Source organism: Periplaneta americana, chromosome 15 (assembly GCF_040183065.1).
Source record: "Periplaneta americana isolate PAMFEO1 chromosome 15, P.americana_PAMFEO1_priV1, whole genome shotgun sequence".
In the NCBI taxonomy this organism is placed as follows: Eukaryota; Metazoa; Arthropoda; class Insecta; order Blattodea; family Blattidae; genus Periplaneta; species Periplaneta americana.
The window spans coordinates 165,043,645-165,062,334 of NC_091131.1; the positions used below are offsets into that span (position 1 = coordinate 165,043,645).

The following is an 18,690-nucleotide window of genomic DNA, read 5'->3' on the forward strand; positions in this document are numbered from 1 at the left end:
GTATTCATGTAGTTGTTACATTAATTTTTTATTAAGAACATTTGTAATTTATTATTTTGTAATTATCTCGGCCAGTCAGCCTATGTGTCTTCATGAAAAATGTGTCGGAGTGCATAATTGAGAAGCTACATGGGCGACCATTTTCAACTATGTCTTTTCAAGAAAAGAAGAGCATTGTCCAGGAAGGTAGGCCAAATTTGGTACATAAATCTAAAAATTGTACCAGACATTTCACAGTTTTCACCTCTTCAAGGTAGAGTATCCACCGCGCAATGAACGAATATTGCACACTTTTGTCACTGTCAATGTGGCGCTATAAACCACTTTTCAATACTCCTATCACAGCCACAACACATTTCAATTCTTATATATATGGAATGATCACTACATTAACACATTTAATATATCACAAAACATACACTGAACGAACTAAATGTAATTATTATGAGAGTCGCCATATTTTCTTCCTGGAATTACGATTCACTTCCACTAGATGGCTACCGACACAAGTAGCAGGGTCGCCAATACAGGCAAACGAAATGATACTAATCCTGGGAAATGTTATTACAGGTGTGTGACAGGTTACGTTAGATTAGGTGTGGAGTACGGGTCGAGCTTCAGTTGTGTTAAGACATATAGTGTTCGCGCTCTTGAAGTTTACAACCAGTGCATTTAGTGTAGTGTTAGTGTGTACGCCTTTTTGTGGTGTTACCTTCGTCTAACCTAGTGATGGTGAACCGTTGCTATATTAGTAGGGGCTTTGTCCTCCAAATACATTTATAACGGAGTATTCTCCGCCATATCCTAGATTCATTTGAACAATATATGTTGAACACTTACAATGTTGTAGATGATACGACATTCATTCCTGATTTAGAATTTAATGTCAGCCAAGAAGTAATGGTAGTTTCCAAGGGTAATGATGATGTTATAACTGTAAATTCACCATCAAATTCAGTATATAATAAAAATATCCAATCGGGAACCACAATTAAATACCCAATTATCAGAAAAGCTACCTTACCATTTCCAATATCTACTACCCAACAGATTACTGAAGGCGCCATGATGGATCAAACGAATTCAATCTGGCATCCATAGTTACCAATAGCACTTTGCCGCTCTACAATAAGCTAAAAGGTATCACCATATTGTATGCAAGAGAAATACATACATACAAATTTCAATTACCACTGATAACTTATACCAGATATTTCAATCATCATATCTCTCTCAAAACTCCTCCATTTTTCCAAGGTTCCCAGTGTATTGTATCCCCTATAATATTTTAGTTTGGTCAATCCCACCTGACATTACCACATTCCATAAACAGGAGCTGCAAACCCCTAAAATATTGTCCGAATATATTACAAGAGTACAGCAGCCAACATAACATACACAGATGATATTTACTGATGGATCGAAAACCAAGGTGGGAGTGGGGGCAGCCTGGGTCAACCAAACTATGAATGGCTGATGAGCCAAAGTAGAACTACCTAATGAAAGTTCAATCTACACGGCCGAACTTACAGCTCTATGGCAAGCCTTAATATCACATATCACGATAACAAACAGCTCCATTTGGGTCATTCCAGTGAAAGTGATCCACATAGAGGAATTTTCAATACATTCGAAATTATTACCCTTTAACACTATTAAATATAGAGTATAATCTAAATTTAACACAAGAAATACTGAAATCAGAAGTAAACACTGAAATACTGAAACAATTGTCTTTAGAGACAATTAATACTAGGTACCCTCCACAAAACTGGCTTCATTTATACACCGATGGATCCTTGATCTCCAGGGAACAAGGTGCCAGTGCAGGTGTTATGTGCTGTCTCTTCTCACTTAATAGATCTCTTGGATATGGAACAACAAATTTTGATGGAGAAATCATTGCAATAAGTGAAAGTCTCAGGAATCTTCTATGCCACATCAATAAATTTAAAAATGCAGTTATATTGCCAGACTCCAAAGCAGCTATTCTATCAATAGTCTCTAGACACACACCTTCATCTCAAACAGCAGAAACAAATAAAATACTATCTCGACTAATAACACTCAATAAAATAATTGTATTCCAATGGATACCATCCCATTGTGGAATCCTGGGAAACGAGAATGCGGATGCTTTAGCAAAGAAGGGCAGCACTGCTACTTACAGACCTGTTACTAAATCTACGTATTACTCTGTGAAAAGATTTATTAAATCTACATACTTAGACTTCAACAAACAAAATTTGATAACTCAATCCCAAGGGAAAAAATGGAACTCCCTGCATCAAAATCCACAGTTAATTCCCGATTTACCACGAAAATCGTCTGTAGCTGCATTTAGATTGGCAACAGGCCATGATTGTTTGGCCAAACACCTGCATAGAATTGGAATATATCAGTCTCCTAACTGCCCATTGTGCAACTCAAACCAAGAAATGGATTCAGAACATCTCAAAATCTGTGCGTCAGTGCTAACCATGACAATATCTTTGAAAAATATTGGAGTGCAAGAGGTCAAATGACTTTATTGTCAAATGCCTGGCATTAGAAAACAACAAAAACAACACATTTTAAATACCGGTATGTAATTGATATATTAAAAATGTGAAAATATTTATTTTAAGTTATGAATCCTTCTATCTTACTGTGTTATTGTTTAATCGTTTTCACTGATAGTTTTACTAAAATACGAAAATATGTCTAAATGGACAAAAAATATTTCCACTTGTTGAAGTAATAGTGCGAAAATATATAATGACATTTCAATTTTTTCTCTTTTATTATAATACATACTATTTGCTGATAACAAATGTCAAAAAATTGTTCAAAATTAAACATTTCTGTAGTTGTCACAAAGTACCCTACTCACCTGTTGGTACTGCATGTTATTTAAAATACCTTGGTATTGCTAGGGATAATGTATAATTTTATTTATATCTAATTTTGGTCCACCATTGTGGAGTTCTGGTTAGCATGTCTGACTATGAAATGAGCGGACCTGGGTTCATATCCTGGTTGGAACAAGTTACCTGGTTAAAGTTTTTTTCCGGGTTTTTTTCCTGAAGCCATTAAGAGCAAATGCTGGATAACTTTCGGCACTGGATCCTGGACTCATTTTGCTGGCATAATAACCTTCATTTCATTCAGATGCTAGATAACCAGTGCAGTTGATGAAGTATCGTAAAATAAACCGAGTATATATATTATTTTGGTGTTAAAGATCTATAGTAATTTCATTGGAAATAATTAAATTTTGGTTTTACATATAGCCTTTCATGTTAACTGTAGTATTTGAATCTTATAGAAAAAAATAAAAGCAGACTAACTTTAGGTTAGATTCATCTTCTCTTAACACTGCAATCAGTGATGTTTTCATTGATCAAGTTACTCTTAATGTCCACAATACAGACATACTTTCTACTGCGTGAAATAAGGCATCAAATTATATCTATGATATGATAGTGTTAAATTCACATTTATTTACTAATAATTAAGAAAATATACATCTGATTACACAACTTTTAAGAAATCAAGGAAAGCTAAATGCTTAATTGGTATAATGATATCCGTGGTTAAATGCAGTTTTTGTATGGAGGTAAGAAAAGCTGCATTCTTGTACCAGTTATTCCTTTACTTTAAACATATCATTTTCCAAGGCTGGATATATATACACAGGTCCATATATAACCCTCCAGTTCTTCATCCTTATATGCTGAACCAGGGAAAGAAGTCTGTCTGCATGCATATCTGTCAACATAAGAGAATAACTGATTAAAGTAACACACACACTCACAGAATAAATAAATAAGGGATATTGCTATTAATTTATTAATTTCAATTTTACTATAGGCCTAAATTGTTGGAAATAATTAAAGTAATATTATGTCATTACTTTATTACTTCCTTAAAATAGCTTTAAAGAACCTGGAGGTTCATAGCCTCCCTCACATAAGCCCACCATCGATCCCTATACTGAGCAAGATTAATTCAGTCCCTAACATCATATCCCACCTCCCTTAAATTCATTTTAATATTTTTCTCCGATCTATGTTTTTGCCTCCCCAAAGGTCTTTTTTCCTCAGTCTTCCAACTAACACTCTATATATATGCATTTCAGGGTTCATCCATACATAATACATGCCCTGCCCATCTCAAACGTCTGGATTTAATGTTTCTAATTATGTTGGTGAAGAAAAAACGCGTGCAGTTCTACATTGTGTCATTTTCTTCATTTTCCTGTAACTTCATCCCTCTCAGCCCCAAATATTTTCCTAAGCATCTTATTCTCGAACACACTTAACCTCTGTTTCTCAAAGTGAGAGTTCAATTTTCAAAACCATACACAACAACCGGTAGTATAACTGTTTTATAAATTCTAACTGTCAGATTTTTAAAGCAGATTGGATGACAAAATCTTCTCAACCGAATAATAGCAGGCATTTCCCATATTTATTTTGTATTTGATTTCCTCTCGAGTGTCATTTATATTTGTTACTGTTGCTCCAAAGTAATTCAATTTTTCCACATATTCAAAGGATAAAATTTCAATTTTTGTACTTCCATTTCGTACTATGTTCTGGTCACGAACATAATCATATACTTTCTTTTTTCGGAATTAACCTATCCCATTGCTTACTTCATGTGTTCCCTAATAGTTTGTGGATTTTCTCCTAACATATTCACGTCATCTGCACAAACAAATACCTGATGTAACCCATTGAATTCCAAACCCTGCCTGTTATCCTGAACTTTCCTAATGGCATACTCTAGAGCAAAGTTAAAAAGTAAAGGTGATAGTGCATCTCCTTGTTTAAGCCCACAGAGAAATGGAAAAACATCACACAAAAAATTGGCCTATACACTGCTGTATGTTTCACTGAGACACATTTTAATTAATCGAACTACTTTTTTGAGAATACCAAATTCAATACGAATCTATTTTATACGTGTTACCTGTCTGCATTCAATTATGTACAGGGTTTTCATTTCAAAACTTCCCAGTCTAAATAAGTAATTATTTAAATTGAATTCAATTTAAACCAAAAAACACGTCAATTTAGATATTGAGGAGGAAGTCTGAAACCAGGCTTAATTACATTTTAGATTTCACTTCCAGCCACCCCCACTTTGAAATTTCAAATGGCACCGCTATATTTTTATACTTAAATATGAAAGAGCATTCAGTTATTGTTTATACACCTCATTAATTTATTTCACATTTTTTGTTTTATATCATTGTCTGGCAACTTCGATTGTTGTTCCTGTTGATTAGAGCTAAAGCTACAGATACCATTGAACATTTATTTTAATAGTTGTGTTCTTGTATTAAATTATTATAAAATGGTGTGGACCCTTCAAGAGAGAGCAGAAATCATATTTATTTATGCTCGTAGAACAGCTAGAGCTTTCAACGAGAGGCATCCTGAGAAAAACATAAGTCACCGATATGTCATAGATCTAATACGGAGTCGACCTGGTTGGCGAGTTGGTATAGCGCTGGCCTTCTATGCCCAAGTTTGCGGGTTTGATCCCGGGCCAGGTCGATGGCATGTAAGTGTGCTTAAATGCGACAGGCTCATGTCAGTAAATTTACTGGCATGTAAAAGAACTCCTGCGGGACAAAATTCCGGCATATCCAGCGACGCTGATATAACCTCTGCAGTTGCGAGCTTTGTTAAATAAAACATAACATTTCTAATACGGAAATTTGAAGAAACTAGTTCTGTGTGCAATAAAGCATATGGCCAACCTAGAAAACTCGATGAAACTTCGCAGATTGAAATACTAGATCATTTCATTAATAAACTCGCCACCTCCATTCCAAAAGTAGCTGCTGTAACAAACATTTTGGTTGGTTCCGTACATGAAGTACTGAAAATGAACAAATTTTTCCCCTACAAAGTACAAAGTCACCAACAGCTCAGTGAAACGATTTTGATAGAAGAGTAGAATTTTGTGAACAGATGTCTCAGAGAATTGAAGATGATCCAAATTTGACACAAAATATTTGCTTTAGTGATGAAGCGACTTTTTTCTTAAATGGGTTTGTCAAGAAACACAATTGTAGGTACTGGGACATTGAAAATCCTCACGTGTTTCGTGGAGATAATACTGTTTCCTCAGAAGATCAATGTGTGGGCTGGAATTTTTAGGGATGATATTGTTGGAGCAATTTTCATTGAAGAAAGTCTGACTGGAGAATTGTATAATAATTAATAATAATAATAATTTATTTATTTAATCTGGCAGAGCTAAGGCCAGTAGGCCTTCTCTTCCGCCCAGCCAGACTCTAATTCTAATTAAATACATTTGCTTACATAGTTATTACATTAATATCTAGATCATAAAACAACATGAAAGTAAATGATGAAAATTGGATAACTAATGTTAGTGTGACAATAATAAACACTGGTAAGAAATAGTTATAATAATAATGATAATAATAATAATAACAATAATAATAATAATAATAATAATGGTAATTATAATAGTAATAATAATAATAATAATAATGAGATAATTTATATATTTATCTGTGATATATATAAGTCCAGGGAACGGATTTATATGGACTAAAAATATATGAAATATGTAAATATATATGTAGTTATTTTTACCAAAATATGGAATTAAATATGGATTTTTACCAAAATATGGAATTAAATATGGACTTAAAATTATAAAAAAATGACTATGTACGTTAAATATTGGTACATTTTAATCAAACTAAACAAAAAATATAATGGACGTACCTTATCTTCCAATGTAGTTTCAACAAAACACAATTTTTATTGTCTGTTACCATAACAATAGGTTACAAACATTTCTTTCAAGTGCTGAAAAGTGAATCTTCTTCTATTGTCTCTGAGGATAGATTTATACTGACTAAAAGAGCGTTCGACGTCACAAGAAGTAACTGGTACATAATTCAATTTCACAATGTCTGCTGGGGATAAGTCCAAGTTAATCTTCACTGTTGATTCACCACTCATCACAGCAACAACCTTTTGTACTTCTTCATATCCAGGGTTTTTTGAAAGTACAGTGTCCACCTTAGCTCTTACTGCATCTGCAACTTTACCTCTACCACGATTCAGTTGTTCCACAGTACTATTTATAATTTCAAAACTTTCAGATAGTGAAAGGTGCCTATTTTGGAGACTTTTGAGCGTTTTTATGATGCATGAAAATGTATGCTGAATGTGAGCTAAGTCATTCTTCACACTTATGTCACAGGTAACTGTTTTCGCAGTATCAATTGAGACTGCATCTTCAGAGTCCAATGCAAGGAGAACATTGTTAATAGAGTCTATATGTTCGGCATAATATTCAACTGCTTCTAGCCATGTACCCCATCTAGTTAAAATTGGCTTTGGTGGCAATGGAATTTCAGGGTACATTTCTTTCAACACGTTAACTCTACTGGGAGCTTTGAGAAATACTTTTTTCACTGATGAAATCAACAAATCTACTTTAGGGAAATTGTCTCTGACCACTTCTGCCACACGATGAAATGCATGCGCCACACAAGTAAAATGAGTCAATTTAGGATATACAACAGATAATGCTTGTCCAGCTTTGACCATATAAGGGGCAGCATCGCTAATAAAGAATAACACATTATCGTACATAATACCCTTTGGCCACAGGATACCCATAGCTTCGTTGAACAGTTTAACTATAGTTTTGTTATTGCACTTTTCTAGAACATCACAATGTAAAAGAATTCGTTCAGAATATTGTTCACTTAACAAACCGATAACTACATTACCAACAAGTCTACCTTCTTTGTCGGGAGTCTCATCAATGGAAACCCAAATTGAACTATCTTTAATTTCATCTCTTATCTTCTGTATTGTCTCATCGTAGATGGATGGAGCATACGTCTTCCTAAGTGTTGACTCATCCGGGATTGTATGTTGAGTATATTTTTCAAGGAATTCCCTGAAGATCTTATTCTTTAGTTTGTAGAGAGGAATATCAGCAGAGATGAGAGAACGGCACAGGTCGATGTTAAACTCAGATCTTACATTCGATGTTGTTGGTTGTGTTAAAAACAATTGTCTCTGCTTGGAATTTAGTTGTTTGTTGGCCTGATGTTTACTAGTTGTAATGTGTTGTTGCACCAGGAACTTTTGTGTAGATGATACTGCACACTGACACAAATTACAAAATAATATTTTATTGTCAGTTGATAAACCATCTTCTTTAAATTCTGAAATGTAACTTGTTAGTTTTGATTTTAAATTGACTGAATGACGTACTTTTGGCATATTTACCGTCTTTATAGTATGATTTACAAAACTGAACCTATGTGTACTCTGACTGGCATTTAACTGTTGAGCTGCACAACTGAAGTCTGTTAAAAATTTTAAATTAAATTAATACAGTTTTGTAACTTACTTTCCCATTGTTGATAGGACTGCTAATTTTCAAATAACTCTGATGTTAAAGGGATTACTGAACATGTGTTTAAATCTCTATTGTTGAAATGTATTTTTAAAAGTTAATGGAATTTTGTTTTGTTTTATTGTTAAACCTAATATAATATGGACTGTTTTATATGAAATATGGAAAATATATGGAAATTAACGAAAATATGTACTAAACTCTAAAATATGGAAAAATATGGAAAATAAAAGTAGGATTTTTCAACCCTACACATTGTGAAACATAAAGATAATGCAAAATATAAATTATATTAGCTTTATAAGTAAATATGTATTTACATATAAATCCTTTCCCTGTATATAACCATTAAACACTGAGAAACCTGAAACAGCTATTATTGTTGACAATAATTGTTAGAAAAAATATCTCGTTAACCTATTCTTAAATTGGTTTGATGTCTGACAGTCCCTGACATTACTCGGTAGGGAATTCCAAAGCCGAGGAACAGCCACAGTGAAAGAAGATGAATATGAGGATGTTCGGTGGGAGGGAATGGATAATATTGAGGAGTGTTGTGATCGTGTGTCTAGGTTATGATGGGTGGATAAATTTTGAAAACGAGACGCAAGATAGACAGGAGTGGAGAAATGTAATATGTGAAAGAGAAGGGAAAGACAGTGGATTTTCCTACGATCTTCTAGACGGAGCCAGGACAACATTTCGAGGGATGGTGTTACGTGATCAGCCCGGCGAATATTGCAGACGAAACGGACGCACATATTATGAACACGTTGTAGTCTCTGCGCCGAAGTAACGCTTAGGTCAGTAAGCAGAATATCACAGTAATCGAAGTGGGGCATCACGAGTGTTTGCACTAACATTTTTTTCATGGAAAGGGGTAGAAAATTCTTCAATCGTCTAAACGAGTGGATTAATGAAAATACCTTTTTGCAGGTTTCTGCAACTTGAATGTTCCAATTTAAACTTTTATCCATATAAATACCTAGATTCTTTACTGATTCACTGAATGAACATATTAGAAAATGTAATTGATCCACTTATCACACTGTCGCTAGAGATATTTATGTCTTTACTATTTATAAATAGTGTTTTGAGCAGATGAATTTATTTTGTTCAGAAATCTTTGTCACATGCATGTATTTTGTATGATGTACATGAAATTAAATTTGTTTAGAAGTTGGGCTACTCACTGACGTAGGAGTTCCCATGGAAGTTGAACTGATTTTTCCAGGCATAAGTTTTAATGTCACATGTTTAATATGCTATCAAAGTGAAATTCTAATGTTAGCTTGTACAATTTACAATGTCTTTTATTTACAATGTATTAAATTTTATCCATATTTGTGTGATGTAACTGGATTATGTGGTCACAGTGCTTCAATGTGGAATGTTTCTCATTGTATCATCATCATCACCAACTACACCATCACCACCACCACCACCATCATTATCAGTATTATTACTGTTATTGTTATTTTTATTATAAATGTAGATCTATATTAAAGCGGAGGCTTCTTAACTTTGTCGAAATTAGATTTGTCATCTGTAGCAAATTTAACAAGAATTTTTTTCTCATATAATACATTTACCTTTAATATATCTTGTTGATTAAAAAACTTCCTGTAATAATTTGTTACATTTTCTCTACACTACGGATACTTACGGAGGAGCACATTAAACTGTAAGGCAGCTTCGTATCGTGGAAAATTATTTGGGCACAGTACGTTAAATGATAAGACTTCCTCAGTTTCTATTAACTTCATTATCTTTAGCGCCATCTTTCTGTAATAGGACTGGAAAGCAAATGAGTGCCTGAAACATGAAATAAGTTCCCAGATTCATACTAAATACAAGTACAGACTACAAGAGTGAAGTAACAACCAGTAAATGGAGGTTCTCGGGGATGAATGTTAAGTACTTTATTGTTTGCAGTTTATATTAATAGTTTACCCTCAACCATAAATAATTTACGCCATGTAATCTTATTTGCAGATAATGCAAGTGTGATGATATCAAACAAAGCAAATCATCATTTTATAAAAATTTCTAATACAGTGTTAAAGCAAATTAATGATTGGCTTAATGAAAATATAGTAGCAAAGAGAGAGAGAGAGAGAGAAAAAAAACCTCATCCGGCCTTAATTAAGGATGACCACGAGGATCTGGAAATGAATAGCAAACAAATACAATTAATTAAATATGAATATTGTTATAAAAATAAAGTGATAAAAACCAGTGTAATTAAATTTGTTATGGGCATGCATAATATTGCTCAGTTTTCTTTCAATATTAGCTTCAATGGAGTTGATCTCAAATAATCTGCTTTGCTTTGTTAATTATTCAATATGGAATATTGTGCACTATTTAGAATTGTTACCTCCTATACATTACCCTAGCTCACCCAAAGACGTAATTAAGCAATATGTACTGTTATGTTACTGAATAATTAATACTTAATATGTGCCGCGTGTATATTTGTAAAATTATTCCATCTCTAACTTTCATTCTTTCATAAAAAAAACGCAACACAAATCAGACATCAAATTTCAGTATGGTACCTCCAAATAGCATTAAATTTAACTACAATAGGCCTACATATAGCTAATTATTATTTTAGAAAATATATAAAGTTTTCTATGCGTAAAGTTCTGTTTAGTCCTACCTTATATGCATTTGTGCCCAGTCCTCGATTCACTCATGAGCTTCTGTAATGACATAAAGCCTACGTCCATCTAAAGGAACTACACTTTCCAATGATGGAAGAATTATTTAAATCTATTAAATAGTTTCTTGAGATTGCCTCATGCAAACACACAAATACTCTCTATTTATAATATAATAATATTTAGTATATTATAAACACATATAATATCATCCGTATATTAATCCGATTGTTGTCCAAGGACTCCAAAGACGCCCTAAATAAATGCATAGTCATTTGTTTTATCTTTATTACTCGTATTTTAATCTGCCTGGCCATGATATAAAAAGCATTGTTATTTTAAAGTGGGAATTATCTCGCCATTTGGTAATGCAGAATTCCTGCACAGAAATATTATGTACTTCAGTACATCATATCCTTGGCTTCTGCCCCTATAGTGAGGCCCTTCGCAACATCCTTCACCATGCTGTCCGTTCTATCCTGGCCGAGGCACTGAAGGAGGTAGGGTTTACAGTCCATCAAGAGGTGCAGGGACTAGTCACGCAAGGAAATGTTCGGCGAATTGATATCATTGCCATTAAGAACAACTCGGCATACATTCTCGATCCCACCATCAGATTTGAGACACATGCAAATCAACCGCATGAGGTGGACAGTGAAAAGAAACGGATCTATGAACCAACAATCCCGATCTATAAAGATAAATATAGCCTGTCCCACATTGATGTAATAGGTCTGATGGTGGGAGCACGAGGTACCATACCCTCCTTCTTTGCCAACAAATGTAAAAACCTGGGGCTAACACACAGCATTGTGAAGGAAATAGCCATTAGTGCCCTCAAAGGATCAGTTCAGATATTGAGAAATCATTTGTATGGGAGTGATAATGGAAATTCCAAGTTATCTTAACCGATGGCTGTTGATTGGTTCAGATATCAATGCCAATTAATCCGTACTATTATTTTTCTCGCGGTATATGGCATTCAAATCATTCTAACCTATCTGATGGTATTCCCCCCCCCCCCCTTTCTGAACTGTAAATGAGCACAAACGCTACTTAGGTGTAAATTTTTCTGACATTTTGCATATTCGATTCCCTAACTGTTTCAAATGTATATCATTTTACCTTTTAGGTGTGTTTCCAAATTATATGTGGTACGCTTTGTCAAGTCTGGCAACCTTTTCATAAGGGAAGCTAACTTTATTATTATTATTACAGATCTATCAAAATTTTGCATAGAGTAAAACTTATCGGAAATCGTTTTTAAAGAAACTTTTGTTATGTAATATTTTTCATAAAAATCAATAATAAGCGAGATATTTTGATTTATTTAATTAAGGCCCCCTTATAATCCCTCTTTTAAATAAAGTATTTTGAATGCCATATAGCCTATAATCTAAGCTACAACGAACTTAATTTATATTCCAATTTTCATATAAATCGATTCAGCCATTATTGCGTGAAAAGGTAACAGACATCCAGACAGACAGAGAGATATACAAACAAAAATTTCAAAAAAGCGATTTTTGATTTCAGGATGATTAATTATACATGTTGATACCAATTATTTTTGGAAAATCGAAAATTACTAGAAAAATTTCGGTTACAGATTTATTATTAGTATAGGGTCATTCCATATCAAATCAACAAGGCACTCAACCCGACCGACTCAGATTTCTTTCAAAATTTGAGGGTTTGTTTGACCTGCCACGCTAACTAAAACTGCCGAGTTTCATATGTCCTGTGCTTTTCGTTTTCTGTCAGTGGCGTTTCAAACATGAAGAAAAATCACATTTTTGTAAGCACGCCGCTTCAATTAAAATTATATATCTCAACAACGTCTCCAGATAAATTTACAAAAATTGGGTGATACATTCTTAATATGTGATAGTTTTTATTACTTATATTGTTTTCTGCATGTATTCAATTACACTAAAAAAACATGGTGAAACAATTTTCATATATTCATATTTAAAAATGCGGGGGTTCTATTTTAATGAAAAAAATATATAGTACGCCTCAATTAGTGATATAATGAACTGATAAGTTTCAACTTGGAATCTTCATAGGTTATAAAGATAAAAATTATTATGTCACAGCAAGCGTAAGCTAACCATATAAGTCGCGATAATTATGTCCCACACATTCGTTGTATTTAATTATATTTGATCATATTCTTGAATGTCGCTATGTAATTTAACATGTAGTACATAATTCGAATTTTTTAAATTATTACCTGAAATAAATTATTGTCACATGGATTTTGTTAAACCTGAAGTTCTGTAAGAAATGCTTACCTTTCATTGCTGAGATGAAATAGCCTGATCATCTTTCCAGACAGGATGCTGCGTTGTTTCAACTGCATTTTAAAACTGCTTAGCAAGCATAATACCCATCCTAAACAGCAGGACTGTATGAAACTTGTGTTCCAGGCACTGCGGTGGATTTTGCAAATCGGAGAGCAAGCATTTTTTTCTCTTCAGTAAGTTATAGCCTTTTTTAGTCACATAAACGATATTAATGTTTGGGAGATGATGCCTTGTCCAGTCGTACAATTTCCTAGGTGTAGTTATTTGTTTATCGGATGGTCTCTGCAAACTAGCACAAGCCGCAAACCTTTTAAGTGTCCCACCTACAACGTCGCATGCTCTTTTGCCATGCGATATGCAAAAATAATGCAATTCTGTTGGAAATCCAAAATCTTCTTCATGTAATGTGAGGTTCAGGAAATTTTTTTCTATTTTTATACTGAGCAGAGAATCCATCGGAGAAATACATAATTTTTGTGGTGAATTACAGATGTTTGTTTTAATGACTCCATTAGATATTTTTGAAACAGATTACAGCTGTAGTGTCATATTTCGGGCAGTGCGAAATTATTACCAGATTTTTAATAGAGACTGTATCGGATGACGATTCGTTATGATATATTACGAAAGTATGAATGATTGTCTGCACATTAATCCTGTGATATGACTGAATTTCATCTTGGATTACGAAATAATAGTTTTCAGCGAAGTCGCATAACACAACATGCAGGCATAGCTGTAGAAATGATTTCATATCACGTAGAAACTTACTTTGTTCAGATGATATAAATGAGTGAGTCAGTAAATCACCAAGTTTCTCCAAGAGACAGTCGAAAAACTTGTCTGTGGGTTTCATTATGGTCTCAAGCGTTGTTCGGTCAGTCGTCATCCACTGCTTGTAGGTCACTGATTCACTGCAGTTTTATACGAAACATTTCTCTAAACCCTCTCTTATTTTGAATGGTTCAGGACATTCTGTACATTTCCTGAACAAGCAATTTATATGAGGAGGATTGCACACCATAGTAGCCAAGAAATGTCAAGTTGGAAAGTATAAAGAAAAATTTTCTTGAAATCCACGTAGACCTGAAACTTTAATAAATTGCTTCCGGCATAAGTTTTACATTCTGATAAGGACACAAGCACAGACAGTATAGTCCACTAACTCCAGCTAGAATACAATTTCTTGGTCAGGGTTAGAATTTTTAAACACTGCATATAATTAATTTCTGCTCATGTGATTTATTCCCTGATTCTTTAATCACAACAAATATTTCTTACCAGGCATCATTCTGCTTATCTCGTCAGAACAACAGAATTCTTTAACTTTACCGGCAACAGCCGCGTGCAAGGGTTTTCCAGGTTTTGGATTTGGTGAACACAAAATTCCCTTTCCCTTTGCCAGGACTTTGGCTTTCCGAATTATGTATTCGAAAGCTGAAAGAAACTCTTTTTTTATATTATTTACGCTGCAGCTTTTAGGTAGTACTGTTAAAATGGTGATTTTCTCACTTTTATCTGAATTTTGACAATTTTCCTGCAACTGAGACAAAATTTCAGAATCAGAAAGGTCCTGGTTCCTCGGCATCTTTATATCAAAGACTTTGTCTTTTACAATATTTTCAAATTTCTGTGTATTATATTTCTCTTGTTGTAGCCTTTCTTGTTTAATAAGGAACACACCTTGGTCAAAAAGACTTGTATTTAATGAACTTACATTTGCTGTAGAGTCGACGTATTCTTCATTACTAGAGTCATTATGAGGATTCTGCGTAATAGCATCATATTATATTTTTATTTCTTTGCGACACATAGCGGACACCTTTTGTTCCTGTTTTAAATCAGGAAATACATTAAGCATCCACGATATAACACTTCTTAAATTTTTCCTCTAATTACAGTGCCCTGATTTCTCGAAGGGATTGCAGCAAACATAGGCCTATAACTTAAAATGCGACTCCATTATATCGCACAAAACTACCACATACTACGAAAACTAACGACACTGCACTTGAAACAGATTGCACGTTTTGTATAAATTGAAGACTGTATAAACTGCCACTCATGACGGCCTGACAGATCGATGACGCAGCTTATCAGACAAGTAGGAACTCGTGCGCATGCAGTGTTGGTGTAAGACGGGGTTAAGTGCTACAAACCAATACATTGATATATTTTTTTACTGATATTCCTGAAACGTTTCCAAAATGAAACTTACACCAAGGGGAGAATACTCTTACCTCTATAACATACATTTTTCGCGAAATAATTTATGTCCCGCATTTATAGATATTCAATATTAAAATGTGTTTCACGTGACTATTCAATAAAGAATTCATTATTTTGATGCAAACCTATTTTTATTGAAACATATGATCCCTTAGCTTTAAAATAAGCCCAAGTTTAAGATTCTACCTCAATTAGAAGAGAAGTTATGAATTATTTTTGTTGACATAGTATGCGACATTTTTACATTTTTTTTCGTATTGACAGAATTGCTGTAGGGATATCGTGCATTATTGAGGGCTAAAATTTTACATAATTACTTAACTTAAGGTTCTTTACCATCCTACCAAATTTAATGAAAATCTGAGGTGGTCGGGTTGAAAAGTCCACTTTTTTGTGTTGATTTGACATGGAATGCCCCTATAGATTTCTCTCGTGACAGTATACTAAGAGAGTTGACAATAAATTAAGCTAATTCTTTTAGATTACTGAATGGATGAATGAATTGGAAGAACAGGAGTCAGAGGAAATCTTCCCTCCAAACTTTCCACACACTTTTCCAGCAGTTTAACTCTGGCTGTTTCAGTGAAAAGCTCTCTGTGTACTAATTTATATATGAGGCGTTCAGAAGTCAACATGATTAACTTCTTTTGCAAAGATTTTGAGATATTCAAGGTTAAAATTGAATACACATAATTGATTCTGTGTTGTAGTCAAGAAGAATATTGCATTCTGTGGGCTTTTTACTGAACTTTAGAGTTAATCACATTGACCACTGAAAATATGGTCAATTTAATACATTGCCAACTTGGAAACTCTGAAATAACCAAAAGTGGAGTTAATGATGTTGACTTCTGAACACCTCATATGTGCCTCTTAATGCTAAACACTTTGTAGTTTAAAATGAGTTGTCACCAGCTGACAGGAACAACATTATTTCACTAATGTGATCTTTGTTTAATTTCATAATGTCTCTTTTGGTATCATTTATATAATAACAAATTTTATTTTATAATTCATGAGTGCTCTGATACGAGGGGGATCCAGGAAATAATGGCGGTTCGCGCATACCCGCCGCGCAGCTGACTCCACTTCCTTGTTTGAAGGTCAACTGGCTTCCTTAACATGTGTTCTCATAATGTTGTGAGTACTGGTTGCAACAAGTCGCCATTATGCATTTTGTGTTACTTCAAAATGAACGACGTGATTGATAATCCCGCCGACTGTAAGGTAGGGAGTGTGATTCGATTTTTGAATGCCCGACATTTGAAACCTGCAGAAATTTACCGACAATTGAAAGAAGTGTATGGTGATACTGTAATGAATGAAAGAAATGTGAGAAAATGGTGCGAAATGTTCAACAATGGGCGAACAAATGTCCACAATGAAACTCGACCCGGATGCCCATCACTCATCACAGAAGACCTGAAGACTAAAGTGAACGACAGAATCTTGCAAGACAGGCGCACATCACTCGACGAATTGCATATTGCCTTTCCTGACATTTCTCGTTCTTTGCTTAGTGAAATTGTGTCGCAAACATCTTGGCTACCACAAAATCTGTGCACGATGGGTTCCACGGCAACTGAGTGACCAACACAAAACTCAGAGAATGGCCTCAGCATTGACATTCTTGATGTGATATCACACAGATGGAGACGCTTTTCTTGATCAAATTGTGACTGGTGATGAGACCTGGGTGTCTCACAACACCCCAGAGACCAAGCGCCAATCACGTCAGTGGCATCATCCCTCATCACCCAAGAAACCGAGAAAATTCAAACAGACTCTCTCAACACAAAAGTCATGGCTACTGTCTTTTGGGATCGCAAAGTGTTCTTTTGCTGGATTTCATGCCAAAAGGCACTACGATCAATGCAAATCGTTATTGTGAGACTTTACGAAAACTACGGCGAGCCATCCAAAACAAGAGGCGAGGAATGCTTTCGAGAGGAGTTGTGCTTCTTCACGACAACGCCCGCCCGCACACTGCTGCTTCAACTCGAGAATTGCTGGATCAATTCGGTTGGGAAATCTTTGATCATCCACCCTATAGCCCAGACCTTGCTCCTAGCGATTTTTACTTTTTCACTAAGCTGAAAGACTTTCTGGGTGGTACGCGTTTTGGAAGTGATGAAGACTTGAAGAAGACAGTGACACCTGGCTTAATGAACTGGCGGCAGAGGAGTATAACACGGGAATTCTAAAGCTAGTGAACAGATACGACAAATGTTTAAATGTAGGTGGTGATTATGTAGAGAAGTAAAGGAAGCTTCAGTTATGTGACAGACTTTGTTTTTTTCAAATAAATAATTTTTTTTTTAATTATTACAACAAAACGGTCGTTATTTCCTGGATCCCACTCGTAGCATTGCGTATTTGCTGTACGAGAGTTTTTGGAAAGATTAGGCGATAAGCCAAGATTATTTAATAAAATATTTGATATAATTTGATATCATCATCGGTTTGTTGTTCAAGCATTGTACTTACATATTTCTATCTGCTTGTGAAGGGATTCTCTGTCCTTCATCCACATTTGTCAATTCCAGACTGCACCCAGCTTGGGGGTTGACAGTTGCAGAAGACATCTGGTCATAGTTGGGAACATCAGCAATATTTATCTGCAATTTGTTTTGGACAAATGTTCCATAAAGAACTTAAATAAATACAAATTACAAAGCCTGTAAATGTTGCAATACTGTACATGGACATAAGAGAATGATCCTAAAGGCTAGGCCAAAAGTCCAAGACAGTTTAAAGAACTCCAAGGAGAACAACTTTTGAATAAGACATATATGTCTTATTCAAAAGTCATTAGTCATTAGTCATATATGTCCACTGGTGTCAATCTACGGTTATAGTTTGATGACTAATTTTAACTCATTGAAGTTTCACAGCAACAAAGAGAATCCCAATACGTCAACACTAGGGCTCAGAAGTTGGTGACCTAAAATCACAGAAAAATGACCTATAACATGACCTTAAATCTCTGAAAATATGACATTAAAATAAAAAGAAAACACCATGATTTTAATAGTAAAATACATGCAAAATAATATACTTCCATCTGTGGAAAA

General features: G+C 34.4%; 1 protein-coding gene across 3 annotated transcripts in view; it reads right to left on the reverse strand.

The window, feature by feature from the left end:
* Positions 1-3,472: 3,472 nt before the first annotated feature.
* Positions 3,473-18,690, reverse strand: part of LOC138715498 (uncharacterized) — a 94,792-nt gene continuing 79,574 nt past the window's right edge. For all 3 annotated transcript variants that reach the window (XM_069848474.1, XM_069848472.1, XM_069848473.1), the window contains 3 exons: positions 18,104-18,234; positions 10,079-10,227; positions 3,473-3,750 (listed from right to left, as the gene is read on the reverse strand). In XM_069848474.1, coding sequence (XP_069704575.1) covers positions 3,626-3,750; positions 10,079-10,227; positions 18,104-18,234 — 405 coding nt within the window. In that variant the 3' untranslated portion in view covers positions 3,473-3,625. The remainder of the gene's footprint in view (positions 3,751-10,078; positions 10,228-18,103; positions 18,235-18,690) is intronic.